Raw genomic sequence first — 23,613 nt, forward strand, 5'->3', positions numbered from 1 at the left:
TCTTTTTCATTACAGGCCATTACAAGGTATTGAATATAGTTCCCTGTGCTGCACACTAGGACCTGGTTGTTTATCTATTTTATATGTAGTAGTTAGTGTCTGCAAATCTGGAACTCCCAGTTTATCCCTCCTCACCCGCTTTCCCCTCGTTAACCGTAAGTTTGTTTTCAATGTCTGTGAGTCTGTCCCCGTTTTGTAAGTAAGTTCATTTGTGTCTTTTTTTCTTTTTTCTTTTTTAGATTCCACATATAAGTGATATGGTATTTTTCTCTTTCTGTCTGCCTATCTTCTAAATTTTGGTATGTGTAGAACCTCATCCTTAGCCTTAAAAATCAGCCTGATCATAAAGGATAATTCTTTAAAGGACTGAGTTTGTGGGGAGACTATGGTGGCCTTTGCCACTGGCTTTGGAAAGGAGAACAGCTTTTTCTCTGATCAGATTTGGAGGCTTCTCTCTCTCTCGGGAGAAGACAGCTGGCTTTGTTTCTCTGGAATGTAGAATTCATTCATCTAGTCTCTTCTAGCTTGGAGACTTTGAGAGAACAATTTTAGTCAGACAGAAGCCAACAGACACCATCACATGACTTTCATAAGACCTCTTTATTTATTCAAAATTAAAATCTGTGATGAAGACAGACAAACAATGTAACATTCCCAGAGGAATTGAATTGCTTCTAGTTAAAACTGAGTTCTATTAGAACCAACTTTAGGTTGTTATAAATAACAAGCTGGCCACAGCTTTCAAGAATGAAGTGGTTGGGGCGTGAGGTCAGGGGAATCCCTCAGGGATGCTGAGATATCAGTTGTCCTAGGGTTTCTCTTCCTATGAGCCTGAGTCTTTGTAACATTCCAAGAGCCTCAGGCCCAGGGACAAGAAAAATTAGAGGGAGGTCAGGGGACACAGCCCGACAGCTATAAAGTGTGGTTAGGCTTGGAATGGAAGCTTCAGTTGGCTCCCTAAGGAAGATTTTTTTTTCCTTATATAACTTAAATTTTTCTCAAAACACTCAAATACCACAGGGCATCATCACCCTATGGAAACAGCTTAAACACAGGTGAAAATAATAAATATTGAAACAAGTACAATATCAGGCTTCTTTCTAAATAGTTCACAGAGAAGCTCAGTAAATAAATAGAAATGGGAGTTGAGGTAACAGAAGTAATAAATATTCTAGGAGAGGTACAACAGGACCCTCCAAGGAGCTGCTTCTGCCCTCCCAGTGACCGGGATCGGATTTTGGAGATCTCCAATTTCTGTCCTAGAGTCCAGGAGAGTTGCAGCCCGGAGGTTTTGTTGCCTAGAACGCTTCAGTTCTTCATCTTCATTGTCATGTAGGCTTCTATGTAGTTGATAAAGATGTCGAACTCACTCATGGCTTTGTAGACCCCCTTCTCTTGGAGCTGTGTAGCGAAATACGAAATGTTCAGTGAAAACCCCATCTGAGCAAGTAAGTGGGTCCCCCTCCTTGGATGGGCATGAGCCTGGGGCCCATGTGTTGGGAGGTGAGAGGTGAACCCCGGGACCCTGAGAATACGTCTGGCTGCCTGGGGAGAGGCCGTGCACTGGCCTGGAACGTGGCCAGCGGGCAGCAAGAGGAACATTCCCTGTGTGAAGCACAGTCTTCCAAATGGTGCCTTTTCAACAGTTTTGAAGGTCATGTGCTCGCATGATGTTTATTCAAAATTTGATGAAAAGACATTAGAGGAACCACTTTGAAAGCGAAACGGTGAGTGAGAGGAGCCTTTTTTAGGTTTATGCTCCCCTACCCATGGATTGAGCAGGCCCTGCCCTGCTGCTCTGGCCTCATGTGGGGGGATTCATGCCCCCTGATGTTGGAACCCTGCCCAGCGTCTGTCCCCAGCCCACCGAGAGGACATAGGCCCCGTGGCTTCTGGGAAACGGGGCCTGAGAGTTCACGGACAGTTGGAAGCGTGAAACCCTGCTTGATCTGAGCTGAGATTCTCAAGCATCTTGGGAAGTGTGAACCGCAGGTGGAAGGAGGTGGGGACCAACTCCAGAGAAGGGAGCATTCGGCTTCCTGCTCTGAGCTTGGGGGAGTTCGGGCTGAGCCCCTGGGTGTGTTTGTAAGTGAACATTCACGTGCCGGCTTCCTGCACGTGTAGCTTCGGCCTAGATTCCCAACCAGCTACTTTCTGTTTCCTTTGTCACTCTCCCCAGCACCCTGCTCACTGTGTTCACAGCTGGCTGGTCGGCCCAACCCGCAGGCCTGCCAAGGCGGGGAACAGTCATTTAGAAACCCCCAAAGTCACTTCACAGAAAGCAAATATAACTGAGGCGGCAGCTCCTCACTGGCTGAGGAGGTCACACCATGTGTCAGGTTCTCACACTGCCTCGGAGCCAAAGACAGGGCCTGCTTAGCACCCGCCAACCTCCGCACCTCGGGAGTGGGGAGAGGTCACATTCCCCCAGCCCTCCCTGCCCAGCATCCCAGCTCACCTTACTGAAGACACTCTTCACCTGCTCCACCGCCTTGCTCTTGTTTTCACAGGGGAGAAATCGATGCTGTGGGAGGAAAGAGAAAGTGTGAATGATACCGGCTCCCAGCTCCTGGGTCCACAGCGCTTGGGGGACAAGCTTGTGGCGTGAAGAGGCCAGACTCATCTTGAATGCCTACCCTCCAGAGCTCCTGGGGCCGACGAGGAGCCTACCTCCTCTTTCCCTGCCCTGGACAGAGAAGAAATATCGCCCAAGGGATGAAACATGTTTCTCCTCCTTGAAGCTACTCCTGGATGTTTACAAGGCTGCCTCAAAGCCCAGGTCTGGGAGCTGCCTCACCTGGCAGGTCACAGAGCCGACCAGAGTGCCGAGCCAGCCGTGTGTCCTGTCCTGCTTCTCTGCCCTGTCCCTGTCCTGCAGTCCCGGCCACGAGGACCATTTCTAAGTCCCAGAGGAATAGAGACAGTCTCAGCTCTGCTGGTCAACCCCCTTTGCATAGTCCTGTCCTACAAATAGAAACCCAATGATTTCTCAGTACTGGCGAGGGAACAGAGGAAGCCAGTGGTGACGGTATCAATTCAACTGGAGAAATAACTTATTCTGGGGAATTATTCATAGACACTAACCTGGAGGTGAGGAGGGCCCTGGCCCCTCGAAAATACTGGGGGAAATCCTGGCAGTCATTTGGGCCCCACTTGGAGCTCAGCTTTTAAAAGGTTAAGAATAAGAGGAAAGCAGTTTTCTCTCCTGGGACTCTCACCTCTGGCCCCTCCTGGGGACCCAGGGCCTAGGTTCGCAGGGACGAGAGAGCCCCAGATGAAGCTCTGAGCTCTGGGGCCCTTTCATGAAGAGAGGGGAATAGCTAATAACCCACAAATGACTCACAAATAACAGGAAAGCTGTTGCAAATCTTCACATGTAAATGCCTTAGCGGCCACCCCCACCCGCAGCTTGGAGAGAAATGAGCAAGAAAGAGGACTCCTGCCCAGAGCATGAGCGTGCCTGCCAGCCTGGGCCTCTGTGTCGGGGTGCGAGCCCGTTCGGAGGTGGCGTTTCTGGAAGAGTCGCCTGGCAGGAGCCGCCTGGGAGGGGAAGAGCTGGTCTGCTACTTACACAGCGACGCAGCCTCAGTCTGAGGGTCTTCAGCTTCTCCCCCAGGGAGTTCACATGCTCCTTGATGTCAGGGCCGTGGTTCTCCGCCTGCGGCATCACCTCCTCCAGGTAAAACTGGATCATCTCCGACAAGGCTTGGCAACCCAGGTAACCCTAAGGGCGGAAGCCAGGGTGGGTGGTGACTGGGAGGAAGGGCTACCGCTGGAGAGGACAGCTTTGTCCCTGGGGAGCTTCCTAAGTGGCCGCCTCCCCCCATGGCTGAGCACCCCTCCCCCTCCCTCCGGCGCTGGCGATGTGCTGAGTTAAGATCTTCCCACTTCTCCTTTTCAAAGCGAAGGAAGCAGGTCCTTGCAGGCCAGAAACTGCTCAGTCCCCCACACCCACCCAGCCCTCACCTTAAAGTCCTCCAGCAGGGACCTGGTCAACAGCATGTTGTCCAGCTGGTCCTTCATTTGCTGCAAGAAGAACAAAAGGAGAATGAACCCGAGGTTTGGGGAAAATACTGAAAATGACTGTCTTTCCGATTCCACTTTTCTTTGTAGAGTTTTTGATTTTTAATCAAGGCGTCCCCGGCCCCAAAAGGGAAAAGAGAACTTTCAAAACAGGACATGCGACAGTGCCGGAGCCCTTCGTTAAATCAGGTCCTTCCCCTCGGGATCAAGTTATTTTAAAAATCGGGCTGATTTTGAAGGCAAGGCAGAAGCTTGCTGGGGTCCTGGTCTTCTCTCTGCAGGGCCAGGTCGGGTGTGAAGGGGCCCCCATGCCAACCCCCTCCCTCCTCAGTGCCCTTTGCTTTTCTGCTGTTGATGTCCAGCGGCAGCCCTGAAAGGTCTCTGGGAATGCGAGGCACCTCCTAATGCAGGTTTCCTCCCTCTATGGCGCTTCCCCAAACCGCCCGTCTTTCAGATTCTGGAAGCCTTCTAAGCTGAGGCAACATATGTTTCCCTGGCACGGGGAACACCTCCAGTCAGACCCTCTGTGATCTCTCCCAGCCAGTGTAGTATCAAGCGGCAGTGGAATCTTAGAGAAATTTCCAGGCATGGGAGAGATAGTGCATTTACCTTTTTACGGCAGCTTTACCTGCACAATTTGCTGCATCACCAGGGCTGGGATTAATTCACTGAACCCACAGCTTGGCCAGGGACCCTCTTAAGAATTGAAGTTTCAGGGGAATGGGTGCTGGGGATGGAGGTGCAGGAGGTTCTAAGAATTCCTGCTGAATGTGTTGTTCAGGGAGTCCCGGGGGCAGGAAGGGCATGATACTCACAAAGAAAGTCTTCACCCTGCCAAAGGCGGCTCGGAGCTCCCGGAGCATGTGGGGCAGGCTGGCTGGGAAGTGGGTGCAGCTGTGCTCAGACTGGGTGCCTTGGTCTTGGCTGGCTGCCACTCCGGCCAGGAGGATCAGGCAGCAGAGCAGTGCTGAGCGGGGCATGGTGGAGCTGTGTCTTCTTCGTCGAGTCGGACTTGTGGTTTGATTTTGCAAGATCAAGCCCCTGTTGTGTAGACCTTCACCTACTGTGTCCCCCTTTTATATTGTGGTTCAGTGAGGCCTCCCCATTCATAAAAAAAAGCCACAGTGTTACATATTTCCTGGCAAAGGTTTTTTTCTGATTCGAGCCCCTCCCTTCCCTTAGACCTTTCCAAAGTTTTGCATTCATTGAACCTCTTACTCAAAGTTTTAATTTTTGCATCATAAGCAAAAGAGATGTTTGAAAAATGAACTTCTGCATATGGCTATTTTAGGAGATGCTACCTCTCTCTCTCCCTTTTAAAATAATTTTTCAGCTTTTCTTAATAAAAAAAAGTTGATTTCCTGGTGTGAACAGCTGTTCTGTGCGCAGAGACCCAGAGCTGCGGCTTCCATTCACGTGTCCCTAGGTCACAGTGACGTGGACAAATTTGCCATTCCAGAATACACTGGGATTGAGAAATAACTGGGTCCCCTTCCTAACCTGGGTTGAATACTCAGGGCTTCTCCTTGCTGAATTGAGTAGTCACCTCTCTGGGCCTCAGTTTCCCCAAGTGCAAACAAGGGTGTAAGCTAAATATCCTCAAAGCTGCCTTCTGTTTTTTTTTTATTTTCTGTTCCAGGACCTCCCCTTAAAGAGGCTGGCTTCCCACAGGACAGGCAGGGAAATGGGAGATGCTCCAGGCTCCTTCTCTGGCTCTAAGTTCATTTAGACTCTCAGATCCATGCCTCTAGCCTCCTTGGCCATCTTGGTCCTTGGGGGAAGTTAATAATAAAAGTAGTCCGTGCTTACCGGGGGCTGTACCTGCCAGTCGCTGTGACCCTCATCTCCACTTTCTAGTGAGCAAACCAAGACACAGAGATGTTCAGGACTCTGACCAAGGTTACAGGTATGCTGAGCAAGGGAGCCAAAGCCTGCACCCAGGCTTGTCTGCCATAAACACCACACCCCTTCCCCTTCTCCATGCTGTCCCTGGTGTGCAGGATGAAAAGTTTGGATTAACAACTCATTAGATGTCTCGAGGGTTGTAAGAGTCTATGGCTGGAGACTTAAGCTTGAAAGATGGGGAGGAAGAAGTAGGAAAAAAACAGGGAAAATAAGTTGGGATTCCGCGAAGGCTGGATGTGGAAGGCCCCGTTCCTGCCTCTCACCTGTACCTCTCCTCCTTCCAAAGAAGACTTTGTTGTCTTGCCTTGGATTTGCACGTGTGTGTGTGTGTGTGTGTGTGTGTGTGTGTGTGTGTGTGTGTAGGGAGGAGAGAAGATTAGGCAGATGTGGTGAGAAATGCTGCTCTACCTCCAGTAAGGAAAGTCTGGGACAGTGGCGTTATGTCTGCAGATATCTGGAACATCTCTGGGGGTCCTTGCTTGTGGCTTGCCCTCTCCCTCCCACCGGGGCTTCTCAGCCACCCCAGGGAAGACAACACCTGGGAAGAACTCTGACCTGGGGGGACCGGAGGGCTGGGCACCACCCTGGTTCTGTCACTCTTTAAACTCAGAGCAGGTTACCGACCTCCCTGTGTCTGTTTTCCATCTCATCCAAGGGGGCAACAGTACCTGCCTCCCCCCTGCCAGCGGCCTTTGGGCTTCATGTGGGATGGGGCGGGGAGGTAACGGGGGGACCGAGACTTAGGGTAGCTCCAGTGTTTCTGTTGTCTCCTTGCCCTCCTGCTTCAGCACCGGGATACTGTCAGTGGCCCCATGTTCTAAGCCCACCCTTAAAGAAGCTCGCTGCACCAGAGCAAGGGGAACAGACCCCCTGGGCCAAGCCAATCTGAAGAGCGTGGTGGGGAGGAGTGGGGGGCTCCAGGCCCACCCTGCGGAGGTGTCTTGTGGGTCAGGAGCAGGGGGTTGTAGTCTTTCTTCTTAACCCTTTGGGGAGTGTCGATGCAGATGCCTAGGACTTGTGAAGGGAGAAAGGGCCACTAGAAACAGCTGTGGGGCTGACCCAGGAGTGGCTGCTCCTGCCAGATTTACATTGGGCTTGGGAGTTCTGAGTTTTGTCACCAGAGGAGTAGAGAGAAGGGGCTGGGACTGGATTTTGCATCCCTTCCCCTCTTCGCCTTCCCTCTTGGCTCTTAGGTTTTCTGGGCCGTGTCTGCTTTATTTAGCATGCAGGGCTGACCCCCTCTGTGAGCCGGGTGTCCTGGGGGCAGACTCGGCATAGCAGACCACTCAGGCCAGAGGACACAAACCCAGGTGAGACTAAAACCCACTTCCTTCCAACCCAGGCAGCACAGGCCCCTCCTCTTGCCTTTGTTTGCCCCCGTGCCCTGTGCTCTCCTCCACTACTCAATCCCCAATCCATGTTGCTGTCGTCCACGTGCACAACTGCCTCCCCCGTCAGCTGTGAGCTCCCTGAGACAGGGCGCTGCTTCATTACCCTTTGTGTACCTGGTGCTGAGCACAGGTTCTGGCCCATGGTAGGTACCAGGTACATAGCTTCCTTTATTCCATGTTGGGATGGGCATAGCAGAGTACCCTGTAGCCTGGACCAGGCTGGAGGAGCCTGGATAAGGGCTGGTCTGCACATAGGCAAGTGCTCACAGGGACAGGGAGAGCAACTCAAGGAGGCAGGCAGAATCCCTTCCACTTTCTTCTTACCATTTGAGATACGTACGTAAATGCGCACACATGCATACACACATGCACGCCATGGCAGGGTGAAGGGAGGTGGACCAGAGCCATTCCTGTCATCCTTTATTCCATAGTCCGTTTAGTAGGGTTAGGGGTAGGCTCTGACTTTTTTCTTTGCTTTGGGATGCGTTGCCAGTTATCTCAAGCCATTTGTTAATTAGTTGATCCTTTCTCCGTTGACTTGAAATCATTGTCCTCTCCCATCTCAAAAGTTTCAGAATCTAAATGGTCCGAGACTGACCACAGGCAAGTTCCTTGCTGCAATTACTTAACTAAATGAATGGAGATAACAGTATCTTTCCTATCCACATGTCTCAGAGGATTGATGTCAAGCTAACACAAGGGAAGAGGTGTGAACATTTGGGAGAAGACCCTCTGCTTATATATCGACAAAACAACAAGAACACCAAAGGTGACTTCTATTTCTTAAGACTGAAGGTATCGCTCATCTGAAAAGTCATTATGATCCACTGGGAAAAGTCCCAGACTCATAGGTCGCGTAGATGAGACATAAATGTCAATAGTCTGCATGTCGGGGGATTTGAGTCGGGGATTCAGCCCACGGGAAGAGCCTGTGTAGGGAAGAAAGTGAGGGAGCAAGCACCTGTGGGTGGATGGTGTGTTGGTCTGGGTACCAACTGGCCCTGTGAATTTCGAGACAACACAGATGCTTCTCGTCAGACTGTGAGCTCCTTGAGGGCAAATGGCCTGAGTCCAATTTTCGCTCCAGTCTAGATACATAGCAGGTAATCCAGGCTTATTAAATTGAATTTAAATAAATTCTTCCTCATGGGGACTCACTGAGAAATCAGAGAGAAGTGTGGGAGGGGAAATACCATTTCTCTTCCACCCCTGCTCCAGACTATTCCCTAATGTCCATATTCAGCTGAATAGAAAGAAAATCTGACTCACCATGGCTTAGAAAGAAAAGTAGTATTATTTGTTTGGTCTCCCTTACCAAGAACTTCAGAGGCAGAGAGTCTGAGTAGCGCTGCATTCAAATGCCAGGCAGAACTTGCCTTCTCCGCCTTTCTCCTTTCCTACCAATTGTTGTAAGATGTTAGGGAGGAGGCACATGGGTAAAGTCCTAAGGTCCAAAGACATGTCAGCTCAGGAGATGCTGATAATCTTTCTGGAAAGCTCCATCAGTGAGTTTCACCACTTGAGTTGCGCAGGACTCCAGGTAGAGAAGAAGCGTGAATAAATTTTGGAGGGCGCTGTCCCCAGTGCACAAGAGCTTACAAGGAATCTCCTCCCCGGCTACCCTCATGCTCGGCAGAATGGTAGCCTTCTGGGTATAACTGCCCTGCGGGGCTGCCCTGGAGTCACAAAGGGAAGGCTGTGGAATCTGGGCTTGCTGGGCTCGGTTTAGCCAGCCGGCCTATCAACAGGGCCACCATGAAGGGAGCAGGCAGCTCAGTGATGCTGGCAGGGAAGGTGGGAGGGTGCCCTCCGGGGGCAAGGCTGCTGACCCTCCCAGTGAGGAATCCCCGCGGGGCTTGGCTCCCGATTGCTCATCTGTAGCTATTAACTTAAGGCTGATAACAGGAGTTTCATTTCTTCTTCTGCAGGACATCTAGGATGTACGATAGTTTCCCCAGCTTGACATTTCTAGTATTCCCTTGAATAACCTTCCTCAGCTCCCTGGGCAGAGGCTTCCTCAGCGGCTGTGCTGCAACAGGCCTGGTCAACAGCACAGAGTCTGGCCTCACACCCCGCCCAGTGTGACCAGGTGGGGCCAGAAGGGACAGGGCTCTGTCTTGGACTTTGGCCTTGTGGCTGGCATGCTTCTCAATAAAGTCCTAGTGGGTCAGAAATTTACAAGGAGCCCAAGTCAGGGCTGGCCCCTAAATGGAATCGAGCAAGGATTATGCAAACTGGAGTGGGTGCCCTTCCGAGGATTGTGGCCGACAGACACTGCAAACCACAGCGGAAGGGCTGATCTTTGGACAGCCATTGTGGAATTCCCCTTTGTGCAACGGTGGCGCCAAATCAAGCAATTTGGATTTTCCTTGGGGGACAGACACTGTGTTCTGTAACTGCTCATATGAGAAGGTTGGCTGCAGGGGCCAAGACACCAGGTGTTGGAGCCCTTGCGACCCAGAGGTTCCAGCTGTGTCTGCTCTGTCTGTGTGAGTACCTAGAGTGACTAGTGGATTCCTGCAGCTCCGGGGCTGTCTCTCTGATGGGATCTAGTTTACTCAGATCTCCCCGGATGGCTGACACTTCAAGCCCAGCAGATCCAAGCAGGACATGTGACTTGTGTAGTTGCACAGGGTGTCTTGTGCATAGAAGGGCCCTGCACTCGCTCTGCTGTCACTGTCTTGAAATTCTTAACAACTGTTGAACAAGAGGCTCCACATTTTCATTTTGTGCTGGGCCTCTGATTTCTGTGATTGATTCTCTATCTAAGATTAAACTTATCATCTTCTGTCTCCAGTCTCACAGTCATCCAGCAAGACGGTGCCTTAACTCAGCACATGTGCCATCATCTATCCACAACATGCAAGCCAGACAGCTAGAAATAACTTGTTGTTTCCTCCCTCTCCCTTACCAACCTATGTCCAATCTATTACCAGCTCCTTCAGATTTTTCTTCACAAACATCTGTCTAATCTGCCCACTTCTCTCCATGTGCAACGTCATCAGCAACACTTACCTGGTTCAAGCTACCATCTTATTTATCCTGGGCTCCAAATAAATGCCCAATTGATATTCTAATGTCCATTCTCTAAGCTGTTCTCCATTTCACAGCCCAAGTGATCATTTCCAAACACCAATCTGATCATGACTCTCCTCCTGCTTAAGCCCTTTAATGACTTGCCACTTTCCCTTTCTGGGTAAAATAAGGACCCATATTCTCAATACTGTTTACAATTCCCTTTCTCATCTGACCCTGACTGTTTCTTCTGCCTCAGCTTTCAACACTCTCCACTTCCCTCTGCATTCTGATCTTATTGGCTTTCCTCCCCTTCTCCCTTCCATGATCCATGCTCTCTCCTACCACAGGGCCTTTGTACATGTAGTTCTTACTTTCTGGATTGTGCATCCCCCTCTCTTCATCCTTCAGTTCTCAGCTTAGATGTTACTTCCTCAAATGAGTTTTTCCTTATTCTCCAGGCTCAGCAAGGTCGTCTGCTAAATATTCTCAAGACATCTTGTTCCTTTCCTTCATAGTACTACGTCAGTTTGTAATTACACACATGGCTACGTGGTCACTCAGTTGATCTCCATCTCTCGCATTAGACTGCCCTCCACAAGGGCAAGGCTCATGTCTGTTTTTGATCATCATTGTTTGCCTAGCATTTAGCACAATTCTGAGCACACCCAAGGTTCTCACTAAACATTTGCTTGATGAACTGAGGGACTGAGTGTGTGCTTCCTAAACTGTTTGGAGCTGTAACTGGCTGTGTTTGTCTTCTAGCTCATATAAAATAGAGGGTGAATGCACTTGAAAAGACAGCTACCCTCACAAACTATATGCCTATTCCCATTTAGCTTTTCCATTGAAAAATAAAAAGATCAATCAATCTCATTATGAATCTACACTCCTGGCAGATGTTAACCCAATCCCCCAGGGCTGTCCTACGTCAGAAGATGTCAGAAGAAGAAGGACCTTAGACATCAACTAATCCATATCTCTCATTTTACAGGTGGGCAAACTGAGGCCCAGAAAAGAGAGTGACTTTCCAGGCACTGGAGATAGTCAATGGCAAAGGTGGAATCAGAACTCAATTCTCTTTGCATTATTCCTCTTAAATCAATATGTAATTCCTTGACTCAGATGAGTGTTAAATCGCAGAGTTCTCCTGGCCAGCACCAACAACTGGGGACTTGGGACTGTTCCTATTGAGGTCCCTTAAGCAGGAGGTTGGCTATAAAGTAGGTGACCAATTGGTTTTACTCAAAAGTAGCTAAGGATGGTGCACTTGCAGGGTGCACAGCCCTGTGACTAGGAGCTGGAGATGTGGGTGAGGGTGGCTTAGGTTGTTCCTTCTTAGGGGACTATTTCAAGCCTTAGAATATTTGCAGTCAGAGAAGAATTTCTCCTGCATTTGGTCTCTAAGACAGGACTGCAGTGGTGTTAAAGGCGTCATTTGGCCTGCCCTCCCAGCACAGTACCCCCAAAGCACCGTCTCCTTCAGGAAACCTGATTCAAGACGGCAGAGACCCAAGATTTCCCTTCATCTTGCCTCTTCTTGTCTTTATCTCTAAGACGAACCCCTGACTCTATATCCTCAACCACACTCCACAGGTTGAGGTGCGCACCTGCATTTCCCACGAGGAGTCAGCCACTCGCTCCTTCCTGGATTCATGCCACTTCTCCTGTGATTGTGCCGTTTACACACCCACCCAGGTCAGGACTCTCCAGGGCAGGGACTGAGGGTGTGCAGTTGTGCTCAGTGTGGTCCTAGACTCCCTTGGTCAGCTCTTCTCAAACTATTTAAATTCAGGACCTCTTTACATTATTAACAATTATTGAAGACCCCAAAGAGCTTCCACTTCTGTGAATTGTATCTATCAATTTTTACCATATTAGAAACTAAAACTGAGAAATTTTTAAAAATCCATCTATGACATTCTAAAGGAGTAATAATAAAAACCCATTACATATTAACATAAATAACATACCTTTTTATAATGAGAAATAACTATATTTTCCAAATCAGAGCACATTTAGTGAGAAGAAGGCATGGTTTGCCATTTGTTCCAAAACTCTTTAAATATCTGGTTTAACAGAGGAACTTACATTGTTACATCTGCTCCTACATCCAATCTGTTGCAATAGGTTGTTTGGGTCGAAGTATGTAAAGAAAATCCAGCCTCACAGAGATATGTAGTTGGAAAAGGGAGGACTTCCCAGGGTCCTTGGACCATCCTTTGAGAACCTCTGGCTTAAGCGTTTGACAAAAATCGCTGGATGAGAATGGATGGGAGGAAGGTGATCAAAGTTTGGCCTCAGAGGAAGGGGTGGAATAAATGCCCTCAGGTGCCTGGCCCACATGGAGAAGGGAGCCGCCTACTGTCCTCACTGCTGTCTCCTTTATTCAGAGTTCCACAATAGCCAGGGTGGTCCTTCGGTGCAGCCACTCCTGTGAGCATCACGTATGTCATGCAAGCTGCAGTGCCTCACACGCTGCGTTTTGTGGCTTCAAGTCAGAGCCCCTGGGAGGTCTGGGGCTGATTTGCAGTGCTCTACCTGTTACTGTAAATCCTGTTTTCCAAAGGGCCGGGGCCCAGGACCAGGTTGTGGGGCTGGCGTGGTCAGGGGACTCCACTGCAGGGCTTTGGGAGGCTGTGGGAGGGACTTTACTGCAAGTCTTTTTTTGGGTTCTACTTTCCACTTCCACTTTTAATTCTCTCTCTCACTCACTTGCTCTCTCCTTCAGTTCTGAAGGGTAGCTAAAAGCCCAGCTTTCTCTTTGGCTAGCCTTGTGCTTTCTCGGTTTCCAGAACAACCTTGAAAATAAAATCAGATATTTCCCAATCCCACAGGCCAGGTTAATCCAATCAAAGCAATGCAAGTCTCTGCTGATCGCCTGCCAAGCTGGGTGGCATAGGCAGTCAGTGTGCTTTCATTAGTCCGGCTAATTCAGAAATCACTTTGAAAGGTGGGCACCCTTTTAGGAACTGGCACAGACATTGTGTGTTCAAATTAAAGCTCGATCCCTGGCTCCCCATTCAACTGTGGAACACCCTATAGACTGAGTCCTATTTTAAATCTAGAGCTGGACTAAGATCCCCTGAGATGCTTCAAACTTCAAATGTAGTTCAGAGGTTTGAGACGAGATGGTGGAGTAGAGGGACCCACTGCTCACTCTCTTCCACAAATCCACCAAGAATTACATCTACAAACCCACTGAATCGCACAGAACACCTCTGGAAATCTGGCAGAGTGCCTCTCATTGCGAAATACAGGTGCCTTCTCACAAAATCCGATAAACAACAAATTTATACTGTATAGCACAGTTATATTAAATATCTTGTAGCAGCTTATGGTTAAAAAGAATATGAAAATGAATATATGTATGTTCCTGTATGACTGAAGTATTATGCTGTACACCAGAAATTGACACATTGTAAACTGACTCTACTTCAATAAAAATATATATTAAAAAATATAGTTCAGAATATGTATCACTAAATTGTAAAGTAAAATGTAAGCAGAACCTCCAACAAGGTTCTGCTGCTGGTGATGATTCTATCAATGCTTAAAAATGGTATTCTTTCAAAAAATTGAACAGAATCTCTTTGTGCCTGGCTTTTGGGTGTTTAGGGATTATTCCTCGTCAGGTGCCTCCAGCAGGAGTTTGGATATAAAGTAGTTGACCGATTGGCTTCACTGAAGAGTGGCTAAGGATGGTACAAGCAAGCTTCCCTGGTGTGGCAGCCCTCGTATACCTCTGACAGCAAAGGCTGCATCTTTGACAGCCAAGCACACATCTTCCCCACTTGCCATCCCCACCCCCCGGGTCCAAGTGTTCAGTTACTGGAAACCACATGATGCGCCCTGCCTTTGGGCTCGTCTTTGCAGTAGAGTGTGGTGGTTAAGTGTGTGGGCTCTAAAGTCAGACTAAATCTGCAACCCAGCTCTGCCCCTTACCATTGGTGTGACTTTGGGTTCAGCTCAGTTACTGAACTTTCCTCTGCTTCCGTATCAACAGCTGGAGGTGATGACCGGCACCGCGGGGCTGCGTTGTACGGACTGAGTCAAATAGTGTGTGTCCACAGGTGTGTGAGTGAGCCCCCGGCACTGAAAAGGCAGTCGGTACATCTGAGCTGTGGCGGCTGAGACTTTCCCATGGGGATTCTCAGCTGCTAGAGCAGGAGGTATCTCTTCGTGGATCCAAAGACTCAGAACAGGACAGATTCTCCACCCTGGTGTTCTGAGGATGTTACAGGGGGCACGAGAAGTCAACCCCTAGTTGAAAGAGCTCAGGCTCATGTGTCCAGGATGGCTCCCAGCCCTGGACTCCACTGTGAGATCCTGGACAAGTCCCTTTCCATCCCTATGCCTTGCTTTCTGCATCTGTGAATGGGAGGCTTGATGGAGTGGTTCTGCGGAGGTAATTTTCAAATCTCACATCCTAGCCCTTTGTGTTTCTCCTGTTTCCCCTCCCCCACCCTGTCTACCCTCCCTGGCAGGCCTTAGCTGGCACTTGTGGTTCTGATACAAAATTTCCCCCTTGGCCAAATCCACTAGGTCAGCTCAACACAGGACCCCCTGGGCCACTTCCAGCTCGTGGGTTCTGCCCGGTCCTGGAAGTGCCATTCTGTAAGGGGAACAAAACCTTTCGTGTGTTCACCTGTATTTCCTTCTCGCAATCCTGGCCCCCCCGTGTTCTTGAGGTTGCAGTTTCGCTGTGAGTCAGAGCTGCTGAGAGCAGTGGAAATGAGCGGGGCCTCCGCTCGCCAGGGAGGACATGATGCTGCCTTTTCCTCAAGAGCGTGGCCTGGGGTGGGGGGTGGTGGGGGCGTGGGATGGAGGTGAGCACCTTCCGGAAGTGGATTTCTCACAATGACTGGCTCTGGGAGGAAAGAATATTACTGGAAAGCCCTTGAGATCGCTTCACAACTCTTTCAGAAGGACCTTCATGTTCTCAAGAAGTTATCCACGCTGTGCAGTAAAAGGTCTGCTGTTGGGATGTTGGCCACGAGCAGGCCAAGGCCAAAGAGGAAGTGTTCTGGATGTGGCTGGCTCCTAACTGGAGCCTCAGAGACTCAGGCTTTGAAGCCATGAGTGAGGTCCCTCGACCCCTGGTCGTATCCCATTGAGAAAAGAAGAGAAGGCAGGGAGGACTGACCAGTGCTGGGAGCAGGCCATCTGACCAGCGTGTGGAATGCTCACCTCCTACAGGTTCCAAAGCAGCAGATCCATGAGTTCAATGAAGGAAGTTCCCTGGAGCAAGTAGACGGGCGATCTGTAGGACAGAGAGATGTAGGTAGTGCCAAGGGACACACAGCCATCCCCAGCTCAGAAGTGCCTGTTTTCTATCCACTCAAATGGCATCGAATGGTTCTTTCTTTCCTTTCTGAAATAAAGAACCCCTTATCTCAGGAGACTGCTTCTGAGAAATCCTTTATGGAGTAACCAGTAACTTCCAGAGAGTCACTGGGGTCAGAGTCAAGAAGCAATGAAAAAGAAGCAGGACCTGTTAGGTGCTGACCCCAGAAGCTGGGCTCTGTGCAGGGCTGGGTTGTGAGCTGGATCCAGGGGGAAGGAGAGTAGGTCACCTGGGAGCTCTTCTTGGTCAAACATGGCAGAAGGCAGGGGTTTCACAAGAGGGGTTTCAAGTGAGGGTCCCCTAAGAGAGGAGAGTGGACAGGAACCTCCAGGGGGAGGGCGTAGAATGTGATAAGAGGCGAACCAAGACAACTTTGTCTATTTCAAATGTTGCCTAAGGCTGGTCACACATCCCTCAAGAGAAAGAAACTCTCCTTTGCAAATCTTGTAGACCCCAGCTCCCAAGAACTTGAACTGAGATTGGGGCTATTTGTAGAATAACCCAATTGCATTGCATGCTAGGAAGAAATTAGTATTTTACAAATGAGTTTCTGTGAAGACATAGTTCCAGGTTCCAAAAAAGTGACTTACAAACAGCTGTGCATAAGCCAAAAGCCACCTGCACCGAAGTGTACAAACACATACCTGGTCAAAGGGGCGGCAAAATTCGATTGTTTTGGAAAGGGATGGTGATGCGAGCTTGGGGCTGGGAATGTGGGAGGGAAGGACACCGGACATCCTCAGCAGGGTGTCGTGGGCAAACTGGCCCTGTAGCTCTGCCATTGGAATCCAGAACCCCATATATACCTCCACTAAGGAAAACCTATCATATCTCTAAGAGAAAGAAATCTGTAATACCCATCTCCTGGTCATGAGGAAAAAGTGGGATAAACGCTTGTCACGGTGCCTGGCACAGAATGAGCATGCAATGATAATTACCAGGCGGGCAATTCCTGGCTTACTATGTAACGATGCTACAACGACTTCAGCCACCACTACCAGCACAGCTATGACTGTTGACACCACCACAATTTCGCTTTCCCTTCTGGGCCTCTTGAAATGACTTTGAACATCCAAAGAGTGGGGCAAGAGGAGGGAGAGCTGGTATCCCCGCCGAGTCCTTCTCACATGGGTGGGGGCTACAGGGCACCGATAAGGCAGGGCCCTTGGTGGGGGCAGATGAGCTGGGAAGCAGCACATAGGAGCTTCTGGCCACTCTGACCACACAGCTGGGGCTTCTGTTTCATTTCAGGTAAAATCAGAGGGCTTTAGAGTAAACTGGGGGTGAGGAGGAGGAGCTGGGTTGCATGCAAGCAGCCACAGGGAGCCAGAGCTTGCTCCTGTAGAGGTTACAGTGATGGGAAAGTTGGGGTTAAGGCGGCTGGGGCCACTGCAACCGAGGTCTAGGGCTGCAGAAACAGTGCGAAGGTGCTGAGTTCTTGACATTGACCCCAGCCCTAGTCCTCTGCACTTCCCACCCCGGCCAAGCGAAAGGCCACGGGGAGGTTCCGCTCTAGGTGGGAGTTACTGCCATGACCATTCTAAGGACAATGAAGTTAACTCTTTATGAGGGTTGTTCCCTTCAAGCCCCGGCCGCCAGAGAACAGAAGGCATTCTTTATGTCATTTCTCCAGACCACTTCTCCCTCGTACGCCAGTATCATCACCAAACTCCCATTTGCAGGAATATTCAGCAGGCAGCCTAGTGTCTTCAGAGCAGAACCCAGCTGCCCAGGCTTGGCATTCACATGTCCAAATGCCTTCACAGCCTTCTTTCCCACAGATTTCTTGCACCAGGTCCCTGGGCAAAACAAGAGGGCTCCCACCTGCTGTCGGAAGATGCCCTATTCTCTCTCAGCTTCTTGCTTCTACTCCTGCCCTTATGGATCGGCAAGGACCTCCTCCCCTCCCTCCTTCCATCCAGTAGAATCCTCCAGAGCCATCCCTTCTGTGAACTTTTCTTTACCAATTGATCCTACTGAACTTTCTTTTTTAAACCCTCCAGTGTTATGACGACCCTTGGGCCACACTTGGTGTACACCACCACTTAAGGTTGTGAAGGGTCTTTTCCTGTGTGTGTCCTTGTGTGTGTTGGTGTGTGTGTTTGCACACATGCCGTGCGTGTACCAATGAGTGTACTTTGTCCTCGGGGCCTAGATCCATATTTCACACACGCCAGGGATGGAGAGGAGACAGTCTCTAGCTTAGTGTGAATATTTCGCTCATACTGATGAGCAGGTGGGTTTCAGATTCTTGAATAAAGAATGGTAAAGATCTGGGCCCAGGAGAAGGAGATCTGTTTGAGGTTTAGTCTTTCTTCTGAGTGGCTCTGGAGATGTCTTGCAACTTCAGTGAACCTCAGTTTCTGTCTCTGTGAAATGGGCAGACTCCTCCCTTGCAGGGGACCAGAGAGTTTGGCCAAAAGGCTGAAATACTTTAAAGCCACAAAACAGCTAAAGACAGAGAAGAGATCGCCTCTTCATGGTCTTCTCCTTGACCCTGGTGGCTTTTCTCAGAACCAGCAGCAGGAGTCGGACCCAGGGGTGTCTCTTTCCTAGTCAGGCTGCAAACCACCAAGCCCCACAGCCCCTTCCTGGGTTTTGTCCTTCCTGCTCTCCTGGGTAGTACAGCCTGTCAGGCCTGGTAGAAATACCAACCGCATCACTGCCATGGGAATCTGTGCTTTTTAGAGAGCTTCCTTCTAAAATCCCCCTCTGCCCAGGGTTCCCAGGGATCCTGAGAACCTTCCTTCTTGTGACATGGCTGGGGAAACACACTGGTCTGCAGACCTCTTATTCATCTCAATCCGGAGATGGCAAGCTTAAGCAATCTGACCTGTTGTGAGCGTATGTGTGCTTGAGAGTGTGTGCGGGTATATGACTCTGTGCAGCTCTTCTATGACTAAGTGATACCAGCCGTCTGCTGCCATGTAATGTGTGTCTCCTGCGTGCCGTGGACCCGACGCAGCCTGACCCCCGGCCGAGGGCCCTCGGACCCCTGCTAATGCTCACAGCAGACACTCCCTGGCTTAGTTAGTTTTCCTTTACGATGCTTTGATTCCGTACTCTGTGCTTTATTTATATTATTTCACTTTGAGTTTTACAGCAATCTCAAGCGTTGATCCAATTATCAATTCTACTTTTAAAAAAAGTAAAATGAGGCTCTAGGAACTCACTCTAGGTCATCCAGTTCGTAGTGACTGAAGCAGAGATGAGATCCCAGGTTTGACCCCAAAACTTAGACCTTAAGGTAAAGACTGTGCCACGTAACTTCTTGGAAGAGCTAGAATTTTCTCAGCGTAGCCATACCTGCTCTCTGAACTTCCCTTTTGGAAAACTACTAGACTATTTCTCTTCATTCCTTCTCAACTTCATTGACTGCCACTCCACCCACCTTCCCAATCCATTGCTTCAGAAAACATTGTCCACACACTCACATCCTCTGAAAGCATCTCCTAGGAAGCCTCTCCCAGATTCCAGTAAGTCTTGGAGATTGGAAATGGTCCAGTTTAAATCCAAAGGCTTGTTGTCCATGGAGATTATTTTCCCAGTCTAACCATTATGAAGGAGACTTACAAATTCTTACTCTAGGAGAGCAGTAGGATTCATGTAGTCCAGGTTCCTGCTTTCAAGACATGACCCAACAACCTGGCACAAATCCTTGTCTATTCTTCTGAAGCCTTTCAGAAAAGATTCCAAAATGTCTAATCATCCTGTGGGTCAGAAAATTTTCTTCACCTCTTTCTATAAACCTATTGCTAGCTTCATGGAGCACCAGGAGGCCCAGATAATCAAACCTTCTTCCATTACCATTTGCCCTGGTAGGTGGAAATTAAACAGCCTCCACATGTCTAGAGCGTAAAGGTTTACAAAGTGCCCTTCCAAGTAGTGTATCATTTGGTCCTCCCAGCCGCCCTGGGAGGTAGGCAAAGCCAGGGCTCTCACTGCAGCTTTACAGATGAAGAAACTGCAGCTTGGAGATGTATGGAGTTAAGACTTGACTCCAAGTGCTTAAAACTGTCAGAGTTGAGAGGGATTTTTGAGTCCCCCCCCCCCCAGTTTATTTCCATATTAACTCTCTTTTTTTCTGGATGAGAAAACAGAAGTTCAGAGCCTTTAAAGAATCTGCCTGCGTGGCAGAGTAGGCATGAGAAGTTTGATCTAATCAGGTCGTTTCTTTACCAGTATCACCATGCTGAAATAAACAGTGTAGCTTCAATAATTGTTAAAAAGTTAAAAAATGCCATTACACCTGAAATGAATATGATGTTCTATGTCAATTATTGCTCAGTTTAAAAAACTGTTACAAGGGGGTGGTCCTTCCGGACCCCCATCCTCTCCGTATCCTGGAAGAAAACCCGAGTTCCGTGAAATTCCACCACTGCTGCTATTCAGCATTTGTCTGCTTGTGACCTGCCCATGGGCATGCAACAGCAGCCCGTCCACTGCAATGAAAGGAAAATTTCCAAATAGAAAAAGAGTAAGAAAAAAACCCCAAGCTCGGCAACCATAGAAGATAAACAACGCTGAGTCTCAACTTGGTTCATCGGCAGAATTTTCCCCAGAGCCAACGGCCCGTGGCAGAGCTGTATTTTCCACTCTGGCTACCGTGATTTGGTTGTGGCACACTTGCTTTCTTTCCTTTCGATGGAGACAGACTCTGACGCAGGTTTAGAGCTCTGACAGGTGTCTGGGGGTTTACACGCCCATCTCTGGCCTCTGACACCTCATCCCCTGGCCCAACCTCTCCTCCCTCCCTGATAGGACCAGACCAGCTGGGGCAGAGGCAGTTAGAGGTGCTGGAAAGGAGTTAGGGTTTTGCCATCTCCAGAATCCCCTTAGCATGTGCCCACCAGCCTAAAGGCACGGGCAGGCAGGTCAGGCAGGGCAGGAGGGCAGAAGGCAGGAGCCTGGGTTCTTGGAACGCGTCTCTTATTCCCGAAAGTTTGGGGGGACTTGATAGTTGACATTTTATATCATCCCCTTTTCCTTCTTGCTAAGCTGTTCTGTCTTGAGTGATGCTTGTGTGTGAGAGACACGTGTGGACAGGAGGGCTTTTCCAGGGCTGGTCAGATTTACCATGTCACCTGATGACCATCTGAAAGATGGACAGTGCCTGTCGCATCCACCAACAGTGAGATTCCACCTGTAGGGCCAGTGACCTTGTCCAGTTCCTCCTCGGGAAGAAGGCTGTTTCCAGGGACTGGTTTTTTTGTTTGTTTGTTTTTTTGTTTTTGTTTTTAAGATAGTAGCATTATATTAAAGTGAAACCATTTTCTTAAGAAAGAAAGAAAGAAAGAAAGAAGGAAGGAAGGAAGGAAGGAAGGAAGGAAGGAAGAAAGAAGGAAAAAGGTGCCAGTGTTAGTTTTAACAACGAGATTATGCATTCCAGGCAGCTAAGCTCTGACACTGACGCAATGCGTGCCCTGCTTCTGGGCCCCCGGGAAGGCACCCGGGGAGCCCCTCAGCCCCCAGGTGACAGGAAGTGAGGAGGAGGCAGCATTCCATTCAGGAAGCTCTGCCATAACAGAAGGAGGGAAATGGGAAAGCAGGTGTATGTGGAAGCTTTCACCAGCCGGATGTCACCTCACCCTCCCTGGATGGGAGAACCGATCAGTGAACATTTGACGTTATCAGGGCAAGGCTGAGCAATTTCCCAGTGGCCCAGCTGCCGGCTGTGTTCAGTGGATCCCAGGTTTTGAGTTAGTTCTCTGCATGCTGTGCTGAGCCCCAGCTCTCCCTGTTCCCAAGCCCGGCCCTCCGGTGCCCTCTCCTCAGCTCTCTGGCTTTCAAACCTCAGGGTGGTTTGCTTCACCAACAATTTTACTCTTACCAGGTGCTCCTTTTCTTCTCCTCCTACAAAACCCCCATTTTCTTGAAGGTAATTAGCCAACGGAACACTGAAAAATAGGTTATAACTGCAATTTCTCACCCTCCCACGAGAACTCATATAGTAATATTGCACATAGGGTATTTAAGTAAACTGGAGGGTTTCTGTCTGTCTCTCTCTTTCTCTCACTGTGTGTGTGTGTGCGCATTTGAGGGCAGGATAGGGGCAAGCCCTGGGCCTTCCCAGACTGGTTGGATTTATCATCACATTCGCCCTTCCCGATATACAAAAGATGAATAGTACCAGTCATGGCCAGATGCCCACTTCCCTGGAATTGCCCCATGCTGGTAATATCTGTGGCTTTTAAGGACTGAGTTTGTTCTAAGCTTCTGAGGGAACCTGGGAGAATGCAAAAAGTCCACCCTGCAAATAATATACACGCAAACCACCCACCTACCCACTTCCTGAATAAACATGACTGGATATTCCTGAGCCCGGGGGCAGGTCTGAATTCCTTAGACAGTCTTCTTCCCCATTCCCCAACCCGGGCATGGCCTCTGCCCACTCCCTGTCATGTTAAAGGCTGGATTTAATTAACAGTAGTGGATGCTCTCAGCCAAGGCCAGCCTAGGAAAACCCAGGTAATGAAAACATGATTGCCCTGGCTGCCTCTTCGCTGTTCAGCGCATTCGTGTTAATTCCCTGTTCCCTCTGACTGCCCCTCTGTTGGGAGTGGTTTGCACTCTGATAACTGTGGGAGGAAGGACTTTCAGGATCAATTACAGAGCAGATCAGAAGAATGTGTGTTGTCAACGTGTTTGGGATACCCAGGCAGGCCACTGATCAGCACCTTGGAGGTACTGGAGTTGACTCTCGACTAGGCCTTCTGCATGTGACTTTTCTAGTTTCCGACATTTCGGTCTATCCATCTCAGGTGGAGTTTGTCTTCTGAGACATTTGGGGAAGGGTGTGACTATTTTTAAAATAACACGAGGCAGCACGTGAGCCGAGTCCCAGGAAGGGAAAGCCATGAATCAGGAGTCGTGTAGCAAGACAGGGTTTTCCTCCAGGCCGGCTTTGGTCAGCACGGGTCCATGGTTCCCTCGAGGGATTCCCCGACGACACGACCCAGCGGCCACACTCCAGCAGAATGCCTCCAATTCTCCCATCTGGCCTGACTCACCCCGGCCCCCAGATGGCTCAGTGACGCTCAGACGTCCATCAGGGTGCCACTTGGAGAGTCAGACAGGGCCCCAGCTGGCACCCCCTCACCCACCACCAGGCTGGGCAGAAGGCTGAACAAAACGGCGTCTCCTCTCAATTCTGGGAAAGAAAGGCTAGGCCATCCTTTCGCTCTCCATCTCACGCCTGAAACCTCAAAAATCGGAAAAACACAAAGGCTGGAAAAATAGTATAATAATTATCAATGCTTTCAAATTTCTGACACTTCTTGATTAGTCATAGCCGCAGTTTGGGTGGCTGTGATGATAACACCTCGCTGACCTCCTTAACAGTTCGTTGGTGATGATTAATTACCTCATCCAATCTCTGGGCAAGGGCGGAGGGTGCCTGATGACAAGCTGGAGGTGCTGAGCGCCAGGCAGAGGAGAGTGGGACGAGCTGACACCAGGTGCGGGTAAAGCCCTAGGGGCGAAGGCTAATTTTAGTGCACCTGAGTCATGAGGCTGAATCCTCTTGTCAGAGATCATCACTCAGTGCCCCAAAGACATCTAGGCGGCTTCTGGCTCATGTCTCCTCTTGACTTTGGGTGGTAGGTGGACAGCGCTCTCCAGCACTTGGGTACCACGGCCAGGCCAGTCTTAGTCCATCACTGACTGTGATCTTCCATCTCCTCCCCAGTTTGGCCGCTGGCAGACACATCTCATTGACCACCAGCTCAAGTCTAAATTCACATGAACACTTCATTTTCCCCCTCTGCAAAGTGGAAATAAAGATAGCACCACTCTTGTTTGGAGGATAAAATGAAATAATAGGTGGAAAGTGCCTGGCACAATGAGTGGCATAGAGTAGACACTTAACGAATGGGGGTTTATTTCATTTCAGTTTCTGTCTCTGTCTGTCCCATCATATACTCCACTGTTCTG

The 23,613-nt window shown here is 49.5% G+C and overlaps 1 protein-coding gene and 1 long non-coding RNA gene across 2 annotated transcripts; one reads left to right on the forward strand and one right to left on the reverse strand.

Annotated features, from left to right (window-relative positions):
- Positions 1 to 573: 573 nt before the first annotated feature.
- On the reverse strand, positions 574 to 5,346 carry IL10 (interleukin 10). The gene is made up of 5 exons (XM_006182265.3): positions 4,839 to 5,346; positions 3,967 to 4,026; positions 3,572 to 3,724; positions 2,459 to 2,524; positions 574 to 1,401 (listed from the first exon to the last, which is right to left on the reverse strand). The coding sequence occupies exons 1-5, from the start codon at positions 5,001 to 5,003 to the stop codon at positions 1,309 to 1,311; spliced, it is 537 nt and encodes a 178-aa protein (XP_006182327.1). The 5' UTR covers positions 5,004 to 5,346; the 3' UTR covers positions 574 to 1,308.
- On the forward strand, positions 3,540 to 13,698 carry LOC116659414. The gene is made up of 3 exons (XR_004314794.1): positions 3,540 to 3,718; positions 7,995 to 8,088; positions 11,329 to 13,698. It is a non-coding gene; the product is annotated as an uncharacterized LOC116659414 (long non-coding RNA).
- The last annotated feature ends 9,915 nt before the right edge of the window (positions 13,699 to 23,613 follow it).

This window comes from Camelus ferus, chromosome 23, assembly GCF_009834535.1.
Source record: "Camelus ferus isolate YT-003-E chromosome 23, BCGSAC_Cfer_1.0, whole genome shotgun sequence".
Taxonomy (NCBI): Eukaryota; Metazoa; Chordata; class Mammalia; order Artiodactyla; family Camelidae; genus Camelus; species Camelus ferus.